This window comes from Dendronephthya gigantea, unplaced genomic scaffold (genome assembly GCF_004324835.1).
Source record: "Dendronephthya gigantea isolate DGI-Jeju-01 unplaced genomic scaffold, DenGig_1.0 000010F, whole genome shotgun sequence".
Classification (NCBI taxonomy): Eukaryota; Metazoa; Cnidaria; class Anthozoa; order Malacalcyonacea; family Nephtheidae; genus Dendronephthya; species Dendronephthya gigantea.
In genome coordinates this window covers 231,689-251,788 of record NW_021163020.1, presented here as the reverse complement: position 1 = coordinate 251,788, position 20,100 = coordinate 231,689, and the positions used below count along the sequence as shown (strand labels likewise).

Here is a 20,100-nt window from a genome sequence, read left to right as displayed (position 1 = left end):
TGCATTCTGCGTTGGTAAGTCAGTATTGCTAAGATTTTTAAAAATCTTGTTTGTTTTGTGTAATTCAACAATTTTTAACGATGAGTTAATGTGACAACTGAATAAACTAGTGGCTGACTTTATCCCCAACATCGCTATTGGAAACGTGTGTTTACACAACGGGGAATTTGTGAACAAAATATTTGTACAGTGCAGAAAACTGAAAAAATCCATATGCGAAATAATTTCTAATCTTGGCCGTCTTCGTTAATACTTCAAAACGGTTTAATTTTATGTCCGCTGTGGGCACACTGTTTATACATCTTGCAGACATTTAATTCCTGTTGTGGTTTACGAGCTAAATCTAATTTACTGTCTCTGTTCTGTCTCTGTGGTTTGACGTCAAATGCTGTTGTCACTCTCGTACTCAGGTCTTTCTGCACTCGCATCTGGCGATTCTGAGAGGCCTGTGAGAGAGGATTCCTGGGGAGATAATTCCGTGTGACGTCATTTTTGAAAAACAGAAAGAGAGTTGCAATTAAGTAGTTGCCGAGTCCCAGCATGATAACGCTCTCTTTGTACGAGATGACAGCCACTTAACAACATCAAGGACTCGCTAGGAAAGGAGAATGTTACCTGTTGTAGGAGATTCCTCTTGATTCTTCACTTCGAAACATCTCCTGTATTATCCGTTTGTTATGTTTTGTATGTCGCGTGAAGAGTTCAGTGAAGTGTTCTTGAAATGAAACCATTGAGGAAAAGTGTTTTCTGATTCAGACAGTCGACTACTGAAAAGCAATGGCCCAGTGGGTGGGTTAGAGCCATTAGTAAGGTCTGGTTGTTTACTTTGAATATCGTATAATATTGACAGCGTGGGTTTCTTCACATCTGAAGTCGAAATTGATGAGGATATTGCCAAATCGTTTGAGTGTTCATGATTTCTCGTAACAGCTGATAATTAATGTGTTCATTTTAGGATTTTCTCAACAGATAATGTCAACATGGAAGTTCTAAAAATGCTTCACGAATCGTTAGAATTTACTCTGTAGAGCTGTCAGTATTGTTTATATTAAAATAATTCGGGGTTTTGATAAACATCGCTTTAATGATAAACGTCGCGTGATAAGATTAAAAAATAAATTATTTTTTAGTTGAAATCTAGGTTTCTATGTCCATTTTCAAACGTATTTTCATTATTTAGCGTTGCTTGGTTTCCTGTGATATCAATATGATGTTACCGAAACTCGAAGAAAGATAAGAGTACTATTCGTGACTTTTTTTCTCAAAATATTTCAAAAAAAACACGCTGCTTGTATGAAACATAAGTGTACCTGTCATTCGCCCCCACACAAGAACTCTCACTCTCGTCAGTGCTTTTACAAAAATAGGATTTCAATATTAAAGTGTTTTTGTTCAAAATCACTGAGCAAGCGTTGCTCAAACCTACGGCTAAAGCGTTCACCAAATGACAGGTTGTCTTTCAATGACAATGAATATATCTGGTCAGGTTTTGAGCGTTCATAAGTTTTAACGCGGATATTCTCTTGACTGCTCGAATGCCAGATATATGCAATTTATTCGGATAGTTGAGTTGTGAAATGTATGAAAATTCTGTGGTTTTTATGTTGGGTAGACAAGATGATATCTCGTGGGCAGAATAAAGGAGTTGAACTAGACTTACTGGAGGATATATTTAGACAGAAAGAAAGAGATCTGGAAAAGGGGATTTTGAATTTTACTTTGAGAGATAAAGGTTCGTATTGCTTGTTATGCAAGAGTTTAAAAAAAAAGGGTGAATTTTACGATACCTGATGATAATTTCTCGCTAGACAATCACACCCTCAGTCTGTGTGATCGCCATAATAGGAAAATACATGTCCTTAATTACGTGGATATTGGACAAGGAAACCTTTTTCATAGAAATCTGTCGCATTGTGTAAACATTAGGAAGAGAAAAGTAAACTTAATGGAGAACTTGTGTTTAGATTGTGATCCTGTACTACGTACCAAAGCTGAAGAGGATCGTATGTTGACTGAGATGCATCTTACTGTAAGTTTTTTTAATGGATAACCAAACGTGATTCTGTGCTTCAGTATTCCAATAAGAATAATTCGTAATCAGCACAAAGTTTTCACTCGCAGGGGAGCCCGCGAGGAAATAACTCACGTCATCAGACTTAGGTTTACCAAAGTTTCTTAGTTATTACGTGTGTTTTCGACAATACTCAGATATATTTTCTTTTAGAGTAATATTATTCACGTGAAAATATCTCGTTGTAACTCATTTGATGAGGACGCTGACGTGTGTGATGTCACACTAGCCCCCAAGTCCCCAACATTGCTGAGCGCTCCACTTCCGAGTCTCACTTACATACGCAGTAAATATCATCCTCCGATGCAAGATGAAATGTTTGTGTCTGGAATCGAGGCTGAAAGACAGCAAATTGAAACCAAAACACTTGGGAACGATACTGCGCATGCTCTGGCAGATCGTCGGGCAAGTTACACGAGAAAGTTACGAGCGCACGCCGAAGACGAAACGAATTTTGTTGAGGTGTGTATTTCTACTTATGTACGGTATAGTATATTGTATAAAAGACTAGTTAACTTTTAACTATAGTTAAGGAGAGAATTGGCTAATCAGAGTCGTGTATATCTCAGTTAACTATTGACAGCGTATTATTATTTACTATTGCACAATTTCATCTTTTTTCAACAGAGGTACGTTGAAATAGCTAAGGAAGAGAAAAGAAGTCAGCTGCAGTTATCAGAAAATATTGAAAGTTCGGGCACGGAAGCCTCCGTAAGACGAGCGACATTATGGCGACGATGTGCGGCAATGGCCGACGTTTTAGCGAAGGAAGAAGCGGAACGCTTGCTGTGGAAGAAGATGTTCTGTGTTGCTGCGCATCATGTTTATGGAAATAAAGGGTTCTATTGAAGTAAAGTGATTTTTATCTTTGAAGAATATGGTGTCTTTTACGAGATCTTTCCACAACACAATCCAGTCCGCTATTTTGGAAGGGATGCATGATGGACTATGTGACGTGACTCCATGCCATGACGTCATGATACGTCTCTCTGATGGCGCTAAACTCGACAACAATTCAGGACCGCGTGAAAAAGTGCTTGAAATGTTTCTCACTTTTTATGCTTGGGTAGATCCTCCAGTGGTGAGACGGTCATGATAACGGATTTCAAACGATTTCAAGACTCCACTATACTATGTCCTACATACACCCTGATAAAGAATAGACAATTGGTCCGATTTATTATTAGAAACCTCTTAGGTTTTAACATATGTACAGTAATTATTTAAAATAAAGTAAATATTTTCATCGACTGATTTTAAATCTGAAAATGATTTAAAAGAATTCATTTTAGAAGACCGCCTGCGGAATGTTTTGTTACGAAAACTTCTTAGTTTCCTGCGTTCGACAATATCGTCTGCCTCTCAAGACGCCATCACGACTGCTGACTGAATACTCCTTCACGATCATCCGTGTCCTGACATGAGCAAGATTTTCTCTTCGACAACATCCAGCAAGGATTGAAATCAGGAAATACAACAAGTACTCGAACTCGACGGTTCTCTTGTGTCTTCCTGAAGTCGTGGTATGTCATCCAGCACTTGTAGGCTTGGTATTAGCTCAAATACTCTACGAAACAGAAGAGAAAACTCAATAATATTGTGATGTTGTGAAGGTGTCTGGCTTCCTAGCCTGAGTTGTGCTGAAGATATGAACAGATGAGGTTGTAATGACCGTGTAGATGATGATAAAAGGTGAAGCTGTAATAGTAGACGAAGAAGGTGGAAGAAAATGATAGAATATGATAGAAGATGGTGTTAAAAAATTGAGATCATAAAAAGAAAGAGGATGGTTAAAAAGAGGGTAGAAGATGAAGAAGTTGAATGCCTCATAGTGAAGATGAAGGTAAGAAACACATCGTAATATCTTACCTTATTCTATAGGCTGGATCCAATTCAATTGGATTATCGCGTAGTGTTAGTGAAATTATTGTTGTTCTGCGAAGAATGCTCAAACCCTCCAAGGATGTGATATTATTTTGTTGTAAGGACAGATGTTCTAGCATTGGTGCTTTTGGAAGTTTCTGTATGTTAAAAAACGTAGTTACTGAAGGGCAACTAAAGGACAACTATAACAACTATAAATGACAACTAAAAGACAACTATAAAGGACAACTAAAGTACTTAGAATGAAACCAACCTTAAGATTGGATATATAATTCCGCTGGAGGAATAGAAACTTACACCTAAAAGAAAAATTATTTTGATTATAAAACAATTTTCATTATACAAACATTTCTTACAAACAAAAACGAACCAACCTTGGTAAATAAATAGTACTCAGATCAGTTAATCCATTGTCCATCAATTGAATGCTTTCACATCGAATAAGTTTTTGAAGAACAGAAAGAAATTGCTTCAATTGAAAAGAGTGTCCCAACTCTTGGAACGAAAGATTCACAGCCTAGAAATTATAAATTACATTTCAGAAACAGGTAGTTCAGTTAGGCAATACCCACCCATAGTATGCCTTATATATACCTCACATGTTTCCCAACATTCAAGTTTATTTTGATAGCTCAGTCTTTTCTGTCTTTTCCATTTATCTCGCGAAGATCCTGACGTGTCTTCATCTTTTTCAAGCTCAGTCAGCGTGGACTCGTTGTAACCTTTAGGTGCTGAAAAATACAGCAAGCATTAGGTTGGTCTTTTATTTGATCAATCCAGACCAAACAATCTGGGCCCACCCATCTGGGAAAAAGTTATATTCAAAGGTACCACTAGATTTGGGGTAGACAAGCTTATACTTACCTCTTCTAATTCTCGGGGATCTTAGCATATTTCCCTTGACTTCCATGAGAGTAATGTCATGCCATTTCGTATAACGATATTTAGATGACGGTAGCTAGCATAGAGAGAGAAAGCAACAATAATTTTTATGTTTTTTATAATATGTCATACAAACAAACGCAGTTGAGTTTCACTTACAGGAAGAAACTGTTTGCCATCTTTCGTGGGAAATCTGGATTTACTGGATGCATCATTTGGTACAGTCAAAACAAGAGAAGGAACCTCTCTGCCATCTCTGTTATCTCCAACTGTTTGTCTCTCAACATCTACTTCTCGTCGTCTGAAAAAGAGAAAACATTTGTTGTGTCGCAGGAGGGTAAAGTTGTATACCGGCCCTGTACTTCTAAAGTTTCAACTGCCCCATGCCTTGATCCAACCTGGTCCTGTTTGGAAAATGTACAAAAATGTTCGTTCCTCCGTATCTGAGATCGAGCACGATCCTCGATCTCAGATTTTCAATCCTTTGTGCTGCGTTTCAGAATTTGAGTTTCTCTTTTTGGTCGTAAACGACACACGCTTACAAACATGTGGAAATTTATTGGGGGAAGGTTTTGGAATCACCTGCCGATCCAACAGACGTAGTGTCATACTCTAAGAACAATGATTCGCGAAGCGCGAGGACAGAGCAAAGTATAAAGTCGATGCTTTGCAATGGCCTGTCCTAACTGGAAATTTACGCGTCGCATTCGTGACGCAATAGATAACGAAGACATCTTGATTCAGCTTTGACATCTTGTCGAATGTGGTGACAACGCGAGGCCGGGGATGACATTTATTATGTCCATCACTACACAAAACTCTGGAAAATAAGCTGAGGTTTTTGCCTTAGCATAATAATAATTTTGCGACAATTATTCTGTGGTTTGAGAGGTGATTCAGCCTGAGCCAAGGAATATTCTTCATATTTGAGATTGATATCGCTTGTATTCCCAAACAAATCAATATCATCAATAATTTAATATCGTCTACCTTTGCAGATAAAATCAAACGTAGTCATGTATTATTTTCTATAGCATTGCGCCAGGAATCAGGAATCTTACCGATTTTCGATCATTTCTTGTAGAGCTAGCGGTGGCATCATCCACTATCATTCTTCCATCAAACTATACATTGCATATCACGATATTTTTCTTCAATACACAGCCGACAATCCGGTTGAAATATATCCGTATGTAAAGAGTTAAAAAAGATCTATCAGTCTCAGGTTTGGTTTCAAATTATCTAAATATATTTTGCTGTTGGAGAAGATTACATAAAATACCATGGAAAAATCCCATCTGTTGTTACAAATTTCGATGTCGGATCAAATTCCAAGGAAACTAGACATTTCATATGAACTTGTTTTGAACATGACGTGGGTAGTAGCTAAGCAACTGTTGTAATGTTTATTAAACGTTGTTTGGTCAGCCATGTAATATGATAAAACCGGATTCAGAGTTAGTTGTGGGCGTTCCAACGTGACGTTCTTTTGGAAGTAATTGAGCGAACACTGAATTCTTAAAATCTAAACGAGTAGTGTTCTGTGTTCGTCCTTCTGTCTAAGTACATTTGCCATTCAGAAATTTCTCACTCCTAACAGGCAAAATATATATATCTCATGTCATGAAATTTTAAAGAAAATTTATCATTTAACGTATCTGCAGCTGCATCTGCCTGTTCTGCAAAGTTCGAAGCGTTTTTGGAATACACCGGGAAAATGGTATATTCGAGTTCGACCTCGTTAATGTTCAATCTCTTTAACCCCTCGTTTTTTAGCGGATTTAGCTAGTGGTAGCCACAAATTTGCCGGTCTGCCCAGTCATGAAGACCTTGGTAAGGTCGAATATACCGGCATATGCATGGCCGTATGGTATATTCCTGATATTCGACCTTAGAAGGGTACTGACACCTCGTTACCTCTTCAATTCTTTGTAGTCAACCCCCTTCAAAATTCCAAACTCACCACCCCCTTCAAAATTCCAAATTCACCACCCCCTCATCTAGTCAGCAGGGGGGTGAGATATTCAATAAATGATGGCTCAGAGTACGTAATTTCGGTTGTATAATTGCTAGTGCGAAATACAAAATATTTTCATGATGAACTGGAGAAATAACTTTAACGATAACTTATCAAAATAGATCAGTAAAAACAAAATGATGCAAAGAATCGATGGGAGGTTTGGGTACGTTTGAACCAGAATTTTTGTATTTGAAAATGTTTTGTATGAGATCAAGATGGACAATATGAAGGTCGTTTTATTCGACTTTTGTATGTCAGTATGTAAGATTCCTCTGCAAAGCATTTGCATATTTCATTTTATGACAACACTCACGTATATAGCTATAGAAGCATTCAATTTAGTGTAAATTTCCATATCCTGCTCCATAGCTTTGTAGCAAAAATCAAAACATGAAATATGTACAATCCCTTTGTATGTCAGCGTACAAAACAGCGCCTTGCTTAATATATGTATTTATGTTTTATTAAATAACTCCCTATTTTTGTTATGAAATGGACTTGAATAATAGAAAATCAAATTCATTAAGATGAACAGGAAAAATCTGTTTATATTTAAATATGGGTGGAACCTCTTTATGAAATATGCAGTTGCAATATTATAAAATTGTCATATTTCATGTTAGAGGAATGAAAATAGGTATATTTGATATACTTGCCTATTTGTGAAGTTGTTTCCATATTTTTCCACTTCCCATTGTATTTTTGTTTTCAAACCTTTAGAGCATATTGTATGTTATGTGGCATAAGAAGTTTTTCAAGCATACCAGAAAATATTTTGAAAGCAAAACTTACTTCAATTTCCAAACCTCAGTGTCATAAACGAGTGAATAGTTATCAAGAATATAAACAAATCATTTCTATCCGCGAATTTCGAACTTTACATAAGACTTGGCGAAGAAGACTACTCATAGATCAAGCTTGGTACCGTAAACAATGTTATGCCACTGGAATTTTTCGAACTGTATCCAATTTCCTGAGGTTGCGTTATATACTTCTTGGCACAGCTGGTGTTGGTGTTCTTGGCACGAAAATGGTAAGTTTGAAGTATTTTTTGTATTGTGTTTTATTTTAATGTTTTGCAATTCCCAATTTTTTATTATATCTTCAGATGTATGATTCATATAAAGAGAAATGGAATGAACTTGTGGGAAATTTGCCTGAACTTCCTAACATGGAATGGCTGAGAAATTTCTTCTCAACAGAAAATTTACCCCAGCTACCAGATCTGCCTGATATCTCTTTGAATAAAGGTGAGCTTTTGTAGTCTGCAAATCCTCGATATAATTTAGAATTATCCAAACTAATAAAAGTCTGATATCTTTAGACCTAAAAGACTTCTTGTCTGTGGCTCAAGAGTATCTCCAAGAGTCCTTAGAATCAGGTAGATATGTTTGTTTTTGTTTATTTTTTCTTCCAAGTATTTGTAATTGATGATCTATGTCTCTTAGAAGCAGGTCCATCCATTGTTTCTGCTGCAGTCCAACCAAGCAATGTTAAAGCTGATAATGGAGAAAAGGAAAAGGTGAAAATGTTCTTCTGAATTTATTGTGATATATTTGATGTAGATGGAAGAGGGTATCAGGTTTTATTCTTAAGTTTATGATTCTGTAGGATTTTGTTTCATATGTTTCCTTCCATCAGCTCTCCCCCATGCCTCCCACTCCCCCATCAGCTCTCCCCCATGCCTCCCACTCCCCCATCAGCTCTCCCCCATGCCTCCCACTCCCCCATCAGCTCTCCCCAATGCCCCCACTCCCCTATCAGCCCCCCCCAACCCCCGTATACTCCCTGATCAGATCTCCCGATCTTGTCAGCTCTCCAGTACAAGACCTCCTGTCTTCATTCTAATGTGTTGGATGTTAAAATGCCAAAATTGTATCACTTGTATATAGTTGCAAAGAAGACTAGAGAAATCCAGTGAAGAACTGCTGGATCTGCAGGTATTTGAAGAGATACCATACAAAATTCACTCAGAACATAGATGAAAGCCATGCTAAGTGAAATGTCATAACCAGTTCTATGAAATTATACAAACCATTTCTCTGCAGCAAAGATACCAACACGAAGTAGACAAGCTGGCGCAGGAAAATAAGAATTTGCGTAAAGAAATTCTCCTGTTAAAAGGCGAACCTGTCGTTTCTAGCAGACATATTAAGGTAATTGTAATAACCAGAACAAACACCACATTATAACAAGGAGTAATCCATCCGTAGTTCTACGAGCAGTGTTTGTTTTTAGAAATCATTGATTGATATGTATTCTGATGTCTTGGACTTGCTCTCAGAATACGACGCAAACTATAATACCACAGATAATCTACCTCGGGTAAGTTGCTCTAATCAAAGAAATTTCAAAAGTTCTGAATGATTAAAATCCAGTGATTTATGAAAACGTAAGTTATGATTCTTCTACTGTAGGTTGTTGTTGTTGGAGATCAAAGTTCTGGAAAGACGAGCGTCTTAGAGATGATTGCGCAAGCCAGAATATTCCCAAGGTAACCTTACTCTGCGAGTTTTATCGTTTTGTCTCCTATTTACCTTTCGTTTGTATATTCTACAGAGGTTCTGGTGAAATGATGACCCGAGCTCCAGTTATGGTACGTGAATATTCGAAATAACCCAGTTTTTTGATGAAGTATCTTGCTGTCTCTGTGGAGTGTGTGTCGAGTCCAGTGTCAGCTGAATATCTTCTCTGTTTCAGGTAACGTTAAGTGAAGGTCCTAATCATATGGCGTACTTCAAGGGAAGTTCACGTGAATACGACCTGACACAAGAGACTGAGGTAGGTTACTATGACGACAATCTCAAATATCGCCAGCAGCTTGCTTGAGAATTCAGTTTCTTTGTAGTTGCAATCTCTGAGGCAAGAAGTTGAACGAAGAATGAAGAATAGTGTGAAAGAAGGAATGACTGTCAGCCAAGAGGTATCCATCTTATCCCTCTCATTTTATCAACTGATATCCTTGATATCCCTTGCTATCTCCCCATTGGAGATATTTGCAATGATTCCCGCCATCGCATCTCTCTTCATTGTCTTCTCTGACACGCCCAACAGCCTCTTCACTCCTGTTTCATCTTGGACAAGACTGCAAGAATAAGCCTTATTTTACAGGTGATTTCTATGAATGTGAAAGGACCTGGTCTTCAGCGCATGGTATTAGTGGATCTACCTGGGATAATTGGGGTATGTTTTGTATCGTCCGAAGAACACTGGGCCGTGAATCAAGCGATGGAACTGCTTTAGAATGAGCTTCCTTTCGTTTCTTACCTCAAAAATAAAATTTTGTAGACACGAACGTCTGGAATGGCAGCAGACACAAAGGATTCAATTTACAATATGAGCAAGTTAGTATTTGCAATATTCCTGTGTGTTTTTCATTAATATACCGCCATTCTGATGTAAGTTATTTTTCAGGTTATACATGAAGAATCCAAATGCTATAATACTGTGTATTCAAGGTAATTAACTTCTAAACAAATTACCTAGTCTTGTTACTGGCAGAATTTACTAAAGATGTATCGTGTTTTGAAGAGTTTGCTGAACATGATAAAAACCAAAATTTCATGTTTTCAGATGGCTCAATTGACGCTGAAAGAAGCAATGTGACAGAACTAGCAAATATCATGGATCCTCAAGGTAATAAAAACGAGCAAAGTTATTATTATTAAACTTTATTTATTTACACACGGTATTCTCAATCAGGATTTTCATGCTGACAAATGACAAGATTATGAATTACAAAATAAGACTACAAAAATATTTACAATGATAAATCAAACTAATAATTAATATACCTGCTTTTCATGAGAGCCGTGTAAGGAATATATACAAGAAATATAATATAATACAAATGTGAATGTAGATTAAAATAATTTGGAACAGCCCGCTTTAAAATTTGATAGGTTATTTGCTAGCCGTAGCCCAATCGGTAGGCTGTTCCATAGCATCGCACCACTATAACTAAAACTATTCTTCAGATAGTTTGTGCGAGGCTTAGGAACAGCCAGCTTACTATTTGTGTTTCTCAACGAATAAGGATTGACACTGTCACGGTTTACAAACATGGAACCCATGTATTGTGGAGCAAGTCCATTGAGTGATTTATAAACCATGACAGCCTTTTGAAACTGGCGTTGGGAAGATAACTTTTTCCAGCCAAGTCTATCGAGTAAGATGTCGGCATTAGTGTCATAGCTTGAAAAGGTCAAAACTCTCGCTGCGCGATTTTGTAGTTTTTGAAGTTTATCTGCCAAGGTTTTTTGCAATTGTCCCAAACTGTACAGCAATAATTGAAATATGGCTGGACAAGGGAATTAAAAATTAAATACAATGTTGCAACTGGGACAAATGAACGAACGAGTTTTAAAGCGCCAATACCAGAAGCAATTTTTTTTGTTAATTCCTTGATCTGTATATTCCAAGATAGATTTTCATCAAGGTGAACTCCTAGAGATTTTGTATGTGAAACCTTGTCTATAGGAATTCCGTCTATTTTAAAACATGGGTCTGATTGGAAAGTAGCTATTCTTTGTCGTGAGCCAATTAGCATAAATTCAGTTTTGGATTGATTCAATGTAAGCCTATTGGCGATAAGCCATTTATTAACATTTTCAAGATCTTGATTAAAGTAATAATCTATATCTTCAATTTTATTGCTTGCAAATGTTAAATTGGTGTCGTCTGCATACATTCGTGCTTGGGAGTGCTCAAGACAATTTGGCAAGTCATTTATATACAATAAAAATAGCAATGGTCCCAAAATAGTTCCCTGTGGAATACCACAAAGTAACGTACGGTTGGTAGAAAGATGGCCATTGACATAACATTTTTGACTGCGGTTACTTAAATAAGACCTAAACCAGTTAGCCACAGCACCCCCAAGACCATATGCTGACAGTTTTGACAACAAAATTCCATGGTCAACTGTATCAAAGGCTTTCTTAAGATCTAGGAAAACGACAGCATTGACCAGTCCTTGGTCAATATTGTAGGCCCAGCTATTAGTAGATTCTAGAAGTGCAGTAACAGTTGAATGCAAACGTCGAAATCCAGACTGGTATTACATAGTAAATTGTTCTCAGTAAGAAAACCGTAAATTTGATCATAAATAATTCGTTCGAAAACTTTCGCCACAACCGGTATTATCGAAATTGGGCGATAATTATTTAAGTCTCTACGCTCGCCCTGTTTGAATAATGGAATGACTTTTGAGCATTTCCATTCTTCAGGAAAGATACCGGTAATGATAGAGCAGTTAAAAATTACGGCAAGGGATTCCGAAAGCAAGTCAGGACAATGACGAAGAAGCTTGGCAGATATTTTGTCTAGCCCAATTGCTTTGGACTTACAAAGTTTGTTTAAGAAGCGAATAAACTGATGATGGGGTTATTGACTTAAACTCTATATTATTGTTACTATTGTGGCAAGTAAGATATTCTAAATACGAGCGATTGTTTTCTTCGTCAGGTATTTTTTCCTTAAGCTTAGGTCCAATAGTAGCAAAATGAGTATTAAACGTCTCAGATAGGTCCGAGGGGTCAGTAATAGAAACCCCGTTTATTTTGATTTCATTTACTCGTGAACTCATCTGTTTTCTTGAGGTCAATTCATTGATGATACCCCAAGTTTTTTTAACATTATTCTCGTTTTCATGAAAAGCGTTCATATAATAGGTTTTCTTAACAAGTTTAATTTCATTGTTTACAGAATTTCGAGCTTTCTTAAAAACAGTCCAATCACAAATATCTTTGGATCGAATAGCTTTTATTTTCAAAACATCTCTTTCATGCATTTGCCTTTTTAATTCAGGCGTGATCCACGGCGCCTTAGAAGATCTTACTCGCCTAGTTCGTAAAGGGGCATGCTTTTCCACTACGTTGTTAAAGGTCGTTTTCCATATACGCCACATATCATTCGGATTATTATAAATCCTTATCACGTCCCAATTCTGTAAAGAAATATCTCGTCGAAAATATTCAGAGTTGAAATTTTTAAGTTTTCTATAACTTATTGTAGAATGGCCTTTGTTGCGTGGACTGATAGAAAGCTTACGGAATGCGTAAATTAAGCTATGATCACTGATACCGACATGAGAAACACCAGAGGAAACAATATTATCTGGTGTATTGGTAAAAATATGATCGATCATAGTTGATGAAGTTTCGGTAATTCGGTTGGTTCATTTATTAATTGATGTAAACCATAGAGTTCAGTGATGCCAATTAAAGATCTCGAATTGCAATCTAAAGTAGGCGATCCAAGGTCACAATTTAGGTCGCCCAATAGGTAATACTCGACATTTTCTGCGTCAAGCATATCAATAAACGTTTCGAAATGATTAAATTTATCAGTATTCGAATTAGGTGGTCTATACCATGTTGTAACGAGAAAGGGCTTAGAATTTGGTTTTTGAATTTGAATACATAAATTTTCCAAGTCATCGATAAACAGGTCCTTGCGAAGTATAAAATTTACGCAGGAGCGCACATAAAAGCAAACACCTCCATACGTTTTTCCATCGGCACTACTACATGCTCTGTCCCGACGTATAATTTCATATCCAGGTATGTAAACATCGTTATCGCTTATTGTAGAATTAAGCCATGTCTCGTTAATTGCTAGAACATCGATTGGGCTAGTAGCAAGCAAAACTCGCAGCTCATCAATGTGATTTACTATGCTTCTCACATTAAGGGCTGCTAACTTAAACCCGCGTGAGGTAGGAATAACGGATTTGGGAAATTGTCAATCTGAGATAGATTTAGCAAAATCTAAAAAGTTTTGTTGTAAAGCTAAGCTACCTTGTCTATTTAAATGAAGGCCCTTCGTGTTTAGGTGGCTTTCATTCATATTTGAATTACTTAAGAAGGGAATTTTATTGCGAATACAATAGCCTTTAAGAATGTTATTAACCTGAGTAGCTTTAACAGTTAAGTCATGATTATCAGACCTTACCAGAATGGCTGATATTCCAACATCTGTACCTGGTGAATCTTCTTTTACTTGCGTTACAATGTTGACGATAGAGTCAGCTATTACTTTTGGCGTGCAATGACTTCTCAGGTCGTTTGTTCCAACATGTAAAATCATCTTGTCCGGTGTTCTTCTTGTAAGTGGCTTGACAAAGTCCTCCATGTCTGTGACTGTTGCTCCAGGGAACGGCTTTACAATAAAATAATGATTAGGATCTTCAGCATTCATCTTCGGACCGATAATATTTTTTAACAATTGAGTCTCCTGCAATCAACTGATTGCTTTCTGCGAGTTCTGGCCCTGTCTCGTTGTTTCAATGTTGGAGGTATTTGAAATCCCGCCAGAGCCAGGTATTTGCATCCGGAGCATTTAGTTGACTGGTTATGAGCTGATGGTTTAGACTTGGTTTTCTTATCTTCTTTTTTACTCTTTTTTGTAGACTTTCTTTGGCGTTGGGCTGATATAGATTACAGGCTGATCAGATTCATGATTCAGTTGAGTGACTTCATTATTATGTATGATTTCACAGGCCGGTTCAATGTTATTTCTCCGTCTTTTGAAATCACAGTGTTAGTCATGGACGTATGTTGAGAGTCATTTTGAATAACTTAAGAGCAGTCAAAAGGCTGCTCTTTTCGTTTTCCAATTTTTATTTGCCATTTTCAAATCAGATATAGAACAGGACTGTTCATATTTTGTGCCTAGATCATCATTCATTCTGATTAGCTCAAGCTTGTCTTTCTTTAGGTCATTAACTACGTTTTCCAAAACCAGAATCGAGTAGGGTTACTTTCTTTTATTGTTTATCTCAACTGTAATATCCTGTAGTTTGTTTGCCACATTTTCGGAAAATCTCTCAAGTTTCGAATTCAATCTTGCTATTGACTCGGAGTCGCAGTTATAGCTGGAGTTGCTTCCAGGGATTATGCCAATTTGTTAAGTTTGCGTGCATACCGATTGGGCCTTCATGCAAATTTTTGACTTCGCATTCAACTCATCTACTTTACACCGATTTCAGAATCTATTTTCGCTTGATTTTCGTCTTGGTATTCCAATTTCTTTTCAACATCAGGTTGATAACTAAACGAATGTTCAAGTGCATCATCATTGACATCGTCAGGTTCGACAGCTAGCAAATTTTCAATTGATTGATTTAGATGTAGTTCGGCATGGCTATCGATTTCAGAAGCACTGTCCAGATCTTGATTTAAAAGCGAATGTATTCTTGCCGTTATGTCACTACCTTTCTCACCAGTTTTATTTTGGCTTTTTGTTAGCCAAGTAACTGATAACAGCTTACTTTCAAATAACCATTTACCGCCACTGGGGGAACGCCATGTTGTTGCTTCGGCAGTCTCCTCGTCAATTTCGGTTAGTACAAGCGCTTTCAGGGTTTCAAGAGATCCCGTCCAAATAAGTTTACTTTTCTTAATGTTGAAATAACTGTATAACACATTTAAAACAGTTGAGGAATTCATTTTAACTCAACAGAACTTGAGAAACAACAGAGCTCCAAAATACACGTCCGCCTCGGTCTGTGTCTCGGGTTTGCTTTGAATTGGTTGGAGAGTTCGTTACCTTTATCTTTTATTGATGCTAAACTACGTATTAATTTTACTCTTTTATCCTCGATCAGGTAAAAGGACAATTTTCGTGTTAACAAAAGTGGATCTTGCCGAACAGAACGAGGCTAGTCCAAGCAGGGTAAGCAATATTTTCCTTATCTTTCATATTTCACTTTTAGACAATCACTTTTCCTTTCTTTCTAGATTAAACAAATTCTTGAAGGTCGTCTGTTCCCGATGAAAGCCTTGGGTTATTTTGCTGTTATCACTGGCACAGGTCAGCTCATAAAATGTATTATTCTTGACCTAATGAACTTCGCTATATATTTATCCTCAATACACTATATGAAACGTTATTTTACAGGCAACCCAAGCGACAGTATTGAGTCTATAAAGAGTTATGAGGAGGAGATGTTTCGGCATTCAAAACTCTTTAAGTAAGTCTGTAGTTGGTTGGTTCAAGTATGTTTTTAAAATCATCAAAATACGCTCAAAAGCAGCATACACTATTGGTAAACTTTATCATTTCTCTTGACCAGGTCCGGCGTATTCAAAGCTAGTCAAATGACCACACAAAACCTAAGTTTCGCTGTATCCAATTGTTTTTGGAAGATGGTACGAGAATCCATTGAACAACAGGCTGATCTCTTCAAAGGTTTGAAGGTGTTTAATGGCAAGTTTTCACAAGTTTTAATGTCACTGAGTTACAAATATATTTTTCCCTAGCCAAAAAATTCAATTTGGAGGCGGAATGGAAGAATCAGTTTCCAAAGATCAGAGAATTGGATCGTGTAAGTTCATTGTTGTTTAGTAATGATTATGCATCTTATTTCGTACCAACCTGAAAGATCTGTTTTGAAATATGTTGTGGGAATCATTAAAGTTCTCGTTTTCATTTGGGTCCTGTAAATTTACTGCGTATTTACCGAAGAGTTTGTTTAGTTCAGGTTCTTTCTGTGGTAACAATGAATCCATAAATGATGATCATTTTCTAAGAAGAACATTCTGGAACTAACAAAGCTCTCCGTCGTGTTTTTTCTGCTAATAGGACGAGCTGTTTGAGAAAGGTCGTGCTGAAATTCTCGATGATGTTCTTAGTCTACATGATATCACACCGAAAGACTGGGAGAAAAAGCTTTACGACAGAATGTGGCAGACCATCTCACCTCGTGTTGTTGAAGATATCTACATTTCTGCAGCGCAGAATACCAACCCGGGAAAATTTAACACCATTGTTGATATCAAACTGAAACATTGGGCAGAGAAAAGCTTAGCAAGCACCTCTATTCAGGTAGAAATAAGGTCACGAAAAGAAACTAGAAAGAAGTGAGGAAATCAGCTATGTCGTCATCTCCCCTTATGCTACTTTATTTCTCCTTCAGGTTGGCTGGGACACGTTATTTGGCGAAGTATCGAAAGCTTTGGAGGTGAAGTTTTTCATATGTAAACAACACTTCTCAAATGAGACTTATCTGATGACGAAGTCGCCAAAGATTTTAAGGATCTTTTATTTCATTTCAGACTTCCAATGAAGCCAACAGGCGAGATAGTCACAGTTCGCTGTTTGAGAATTTGAAATCTGCAGTAAAAGATCACTGCATTACAAATCATCAATGGTTGCATAAAGCCGAGGAAAGCTTGGTGGGTAACTGAAACTCTGCTATTCAATGAAGGATTTTATCCATGAAGGATGGTTGAAGATAAACCTTGAACTTTATAGAAAGTGATGCAAATGACTGCATTAGAAGATTGGTCAGTGAGGGATAAACTGGAGTGGGATGCAGCCACGAAATTTCTCGAAGCTACGTTGCAAAATCAGTTGAATGAAGGTAAAGAATTTTAGTAGTATGGAATATTGTATCATCCTCTACCGTATTAAAACCTTACATTGTATTCATATTCATTTCTAGCAACAAAAAAACTAAATGAATTGACAGGACCTGGAAGAACTGAACGTTGGTTATACTGGAAGTATAGAACAAAGGAACAGGTTTTGTATTCTTCAATATTTACATGTTCTAGTAAAATCACTCAAACAACATTCCTTGCTGCTAACTCTCCCCATCTTCTTCCAGGAGCTGTCCTCTTATGCTCGTGATGAACTTCAAAAGCTTCTACAGATTGACGAGGTAATTTTTGTCGAAAGCAGGGCTTTTACATGTCGAAATCCATCTGACAGTCGTATTTTTATATGTTGAAGAAACATGGCCCAGAACTGGCTGAGGATGAACTTACAACTGTTCGCAAGAACTTAGAAGCACTCAATGTAGCTGTTGATCATGATCTGGTAAGAAATGAATGAACGTCTTTTTCTAAGTATTTTCTAACCGGTTGAGTGCAGTTCTCTGTGGTTTTATCATTCCAATAATCGTTATTCAGATAAAGCGAACTTGGCAACATATGCATCGTGAACAGTTTATTCAACGTGCTATTAACGATGCTCAGGAATGTCGGAAAGGTTTTTATCATAAAGAAGCAATAAAAACTGATGTAAGTGCTCAATTCCTTCAATCGAGTTCTTGAAATTTCAAACTAATTCCTAGAAATATCGCTTTAGCTCCAGTGTAACGATGTCGTGTTATTCTGGCGTATTCAAAAAATGTTGCAAATTACTAGTAATTCTTTACGACAGCAGATAATGAATTATGAAGGTAAACATATTGTATATATGCTTTCTTTTATTCTAATGAATGATACAGCGAAATCATGGTATGATAATTACTGATACTTTAGCTCGAAGACTAGAAAAAGACGTGAAGCTTGTTCTTGATGAAATTTACTCGGATTCTGCTAAAAAAATAGCATTGATTACAGGAAGACAAGTTGAACTGGCTGAAGAACTAAGTAAGTAAATCATTTTATATTTCCTTTTTTAAAGTCATTTTCCATATTGAAGTTATATAATGTATCTGCAGAACGCGTAAGACACATACAAGAAAGTTTAGAGCAGTTCATCGATGCATTGAGCCGGGAAAAATAAAAATAAAAAGGGAGTGTTGATGGTGCTCTGTGAAGAAGTGAACTTGATAGACACGATGTAGAGGAACACTGCAAGACGTTTAAACCTTGATATCGAATTAGGATTGTAACATAACGTTTACTACATTTCCCAAATCTATGCATATATATTGGAACTTATTTTAAATGAAGTAAAATATGTTGATTGGTGGATTTGCCATAACTACTAGCTTATTTTCCAATCAAATTTTCCCACAAAGAGCCGGTCCCACCCAAGCCAAGTAAACGTAAATCAATCGTTTTAAAAATTTTAAATTCAATTCATTTCAATTCTGATTTCCCATACATTGATATACTTTGAATCCCCATTTTAAATTACATCTTTGCCCTTTTCGCAATGTCTGCATCGTCTAAATTAGTGTGTATATGTCTCCGTGATTTTGTTCGACGTTTTCTTGCTGGTTTACTGCCGTTTGCTGAAGGAAGTTCTAAATTTGTTAAAGATCCAGGCGATGGTGAGGGTGGTCTACTGTCGCGGGAATAATTGTTTTGTGAAATTACATTCCTGCAGTCTGCCGGTGGTAATTTTACTACAGTCGATCTGCAGTTATTTTGTGGTTGACTTGTGAGAGAATTTCTCGAGTTTCCGTCAATTTTTGGCAAAAATGACGCCCTAGTATTTCCATTTTGTTTTCTTGTATCTTCACTTGCATCTTGATCATGTTTTTCCTTGGCAAGAGCCGGTATTTTAGACCCTCGCTTGCTTTGTCTTGCCTCCATGCTGTAGAGACTCGATTGGGAGGACGGAGGGGAACTTGTCTCGGGTGTTCTGATAGATTTTCTTGTCCGAATATCGTCGTAAGGCGTCGGTGGTCTTTCTGAGTTCCTTTTAATAGCAATCAAAGATGGATGACTTGGCTCTTTCAGAACTTGTGGTCGGCCGAAATCAACTAACGGTGCAAGAACAAGCTTTGTTTTTGAACTCTTCTTTGCACCTTGTGATGTTCTGTTTTTTGGCAGTTTTTTCATAGTTTAAGAAGTACAAAACGATCCTTGCGTTGCGATATCCAGTGTTTTTTTCCGTAAAACGAAGGTAAATCTTGTTCAAACAATGAGCAGTGAAAATGCTGCTTATGACGTCACAATTATTATGGATTAGGAGGAATAATTAAGGATAATTGAGCGTATACTCCTAACCTATCCTAAACGTCCTAGCATGTCCTATAAATACCCCGTAAAATATGGCTGCCTATCATGGATTTTTAAAAAAGAATACAAAATTATGTTTTTTGGTGCTAGAAATAAAAAGAAAAATAGCTCGGATAAAAAAACTAACTGGGAGGGCCTTATGTTGCAGTTTGCTGCAAAAGTAACCTTCCGTGCAAGTTATAAAGAAGCACTTTTTCAAGTAATAAATTTTTAATATGGTGTGGTTAAAAAGATTTCTATTTCACAATTATTTTACATTTATTTTTGAAACATTATTATACAAAATGTTCAATGAATTGTATTGAATGTTTTTCATTTTGAGTACATACATATTTACTGTGAACAAATTTAATTACAATATTCCGCCAATATGCAAACCATCTGAGATAAATGTTCTAAAAAAACTCAGTGGATATTTGGCTGATCTTTGTCACATTGTGCTAAAGTGTTGTATATTTAGTGTATTTAGTATTATTTTTATCTGAAAAGAATTTAAACATGGCGTCGTGTATATACAAGTAGTTTATCGACCATAATTT

General features: G+C 36.8%; 3 protein-coding genes across 5 annotated transcripts; 2 read left to right on the top strand and 1 right to left on the bottom strand.

Annotated features, from left to right (window-relative positions):
* The first annotated feature begins 20 nt into the window (after window positions 1-20).
* Window positions 21-3,321, top strand: LOC114518320. 2 transcript variants are annotated; one of them, XM_028538296.1, is made up of 5 exons: window positions 21-811; window positions 1,613-1,732; window positions 1,965-2,029; window positions 2,225-2,533; window positions 2,699-3,321. In XM_028538296.1, the coding sequence occupies exons 2-5, from the start codon at window positions 1,618-1,620 to the stop codon at window positions 2,918-2,920; spliced, it is 711 nt and encodes a 236-aa protein (XP_028394097.1). In that variant the 5' UTR covers window positions 21-811; window positions 1,613-1,617; the 3' UTR covers window positions 2,921-3,321. The 2 variants fall into 2 exon arrangements, with proteins under 2 accessions (XP_028394097.1, XP_028394096.1); XM_028538295.1 differs by lacking the exon at window positions 21-811 and having other exon boundaries at window positions 1,238-1,732.
* On the bottom strand, window positions 3,232-6,190 carry LOC114518319. The gene is made up of 8 exons (XM_028538294.1): window positions 5,899-6,190; window positions 4,997-5,138; window positions 4,820-4,913; window positions 4,550-4,686; window positions 4,330-4,472; window positions 4,209-4,254; window positions 3,941-4,092; window positions 3,232-3,638 (listed from the first exon to the last, which is right to left on the bottom strand). Exons 1-8 carry the CDS (start codon window positions 5,937-5,939, stop codon window positions 3,536-3,538), a joined length of 858 nt encoding a protein of 285 aa, XP_028394095.1. The 5' UTR covers window positions 5,940-6,190; the 3' UTR covers window positions 3,232-3,535.
* A 686-nt stretch (window positions 6,191-6,876) lies between these two features.
* Window positions 6,877-18,686, top strand: LOC114518316 (dynamin-like 120 kDa protein, mitochondrial). 2 transcript variants are annotated; one of them, XM_028538292.1, is made up of 32 exons: window positions 6,877-7,020; window positions 7,578-7,890; window positions 7,966-8,107; window positions 8,182-8,238; window positions 8,309-8,379; window positions 8,750-8,797; window positions 8,906-9,013; window positions 9,096-9,182; window positions 9,275-9,351; window positions 9,417-9,453; window positions 9,558-9,638; window positions 9,706-9,780; window positions 9,969-10,040; window positions 10,146-10,201; window positions 10,272-10,315; window positions 10,431-10,493; window positions 15,466-15,533; window positions 15,599-15,671; window positions 15,759-15,831; window positions 15,934-16,049; window positions 16,121-16,185; window positions 16,443-16,685; window positions 16,777-16,821; window positions 16,916-17,035; window positions 17,115-17,223; window positions 17,305-17,384; window positions 17,470-17,523; window positions 17,595-17,681; window positions 17,774-17,884; window positions 17,952-18,045; window positions 18,128-18,238; window positions 18,310-18,686. In XM_028538292.1, the coding sequence occupies exons 1-32, from the start codon at window positions 6,992-6,994 to the stop codon at window positions 18,372-18,374; spliced, it is 2,874 nt and encodes a 957-aa protein (XP_028394093.1). In that variant the 5' UTR covers window positions 6,877-6,991; the 3' UTR covers window positions 18,375-18,686. The 2 variants fall into 2 exon arrangements, with proteins under 2 accessions (XP_028394093.1, XP_028394092.1); XM_028538291.1 differs by having other exon boundaries at window positions 8,306-8,379.
* The last annotated feature ends 1,414 nt before the right edge of the window (window positions 18,687-20,100 follow it).

Coding starts and splice junctions, on each gene's coding strand:
- LOC114518320 (XM_028538295.1), top strand. CDS start 1,582: ATGAAAATTCTGTGGTTTTTATGTTGGGTAGACAAGATGATATCTCGT. Junction 2,030..2,224: donor TGACTGAGATGCATCTTACT/GTAAGTTTTTTT, acceptor ATTTTCTTTTAG/AGTAATATTATTCACGTGAA. Junction 2,534..2,698: donor ACGAAACGAATTTTGTTGAG/GTGTGTATTTCT, acceptor TTTTTTCAACAG/AGGTACGTTGAAATAGCTAA.
- LOC114518316 (XM_028538291.1), top strand. CDS start 6,992: ATGATGCAAAGAATCGATGGGAGGTTTGG. Junction 7,891..7,965: donor GTGTTCTTGGCACGAAAATG/GTAAGTTTGAAG, acceptor TTATATCTTCAG/ATGTATGATTCATATAAAGA. Junction 9,014..9,095: donor TTTCTAGCAGACATATTAAG/GTAATTGTAATA, acceptor GTTTGTTTTTAG/AAATCATTGATTGATATGTA.
- LOC114518319 (XM_028538294.1), bottom strand. CDS start 5,939: ATGATGCCACCGCTAGCTCTACAAGAAATGATCGAAAATCG. Junction 4,473..4,549: donor AATGTTGGGAAACATGTGAG/GTATATATAAGG, acceptor TATAATTTCTAG/GCTGTGAATCTTTCGTTCCA. Junction 4,255..4,329: donor AGTACTATTTATTTACCAAG/GTTGGTTCGTTT, acceptor TTTTTCTTTTAG/GTGTAAGTTTCTATTCCTCC.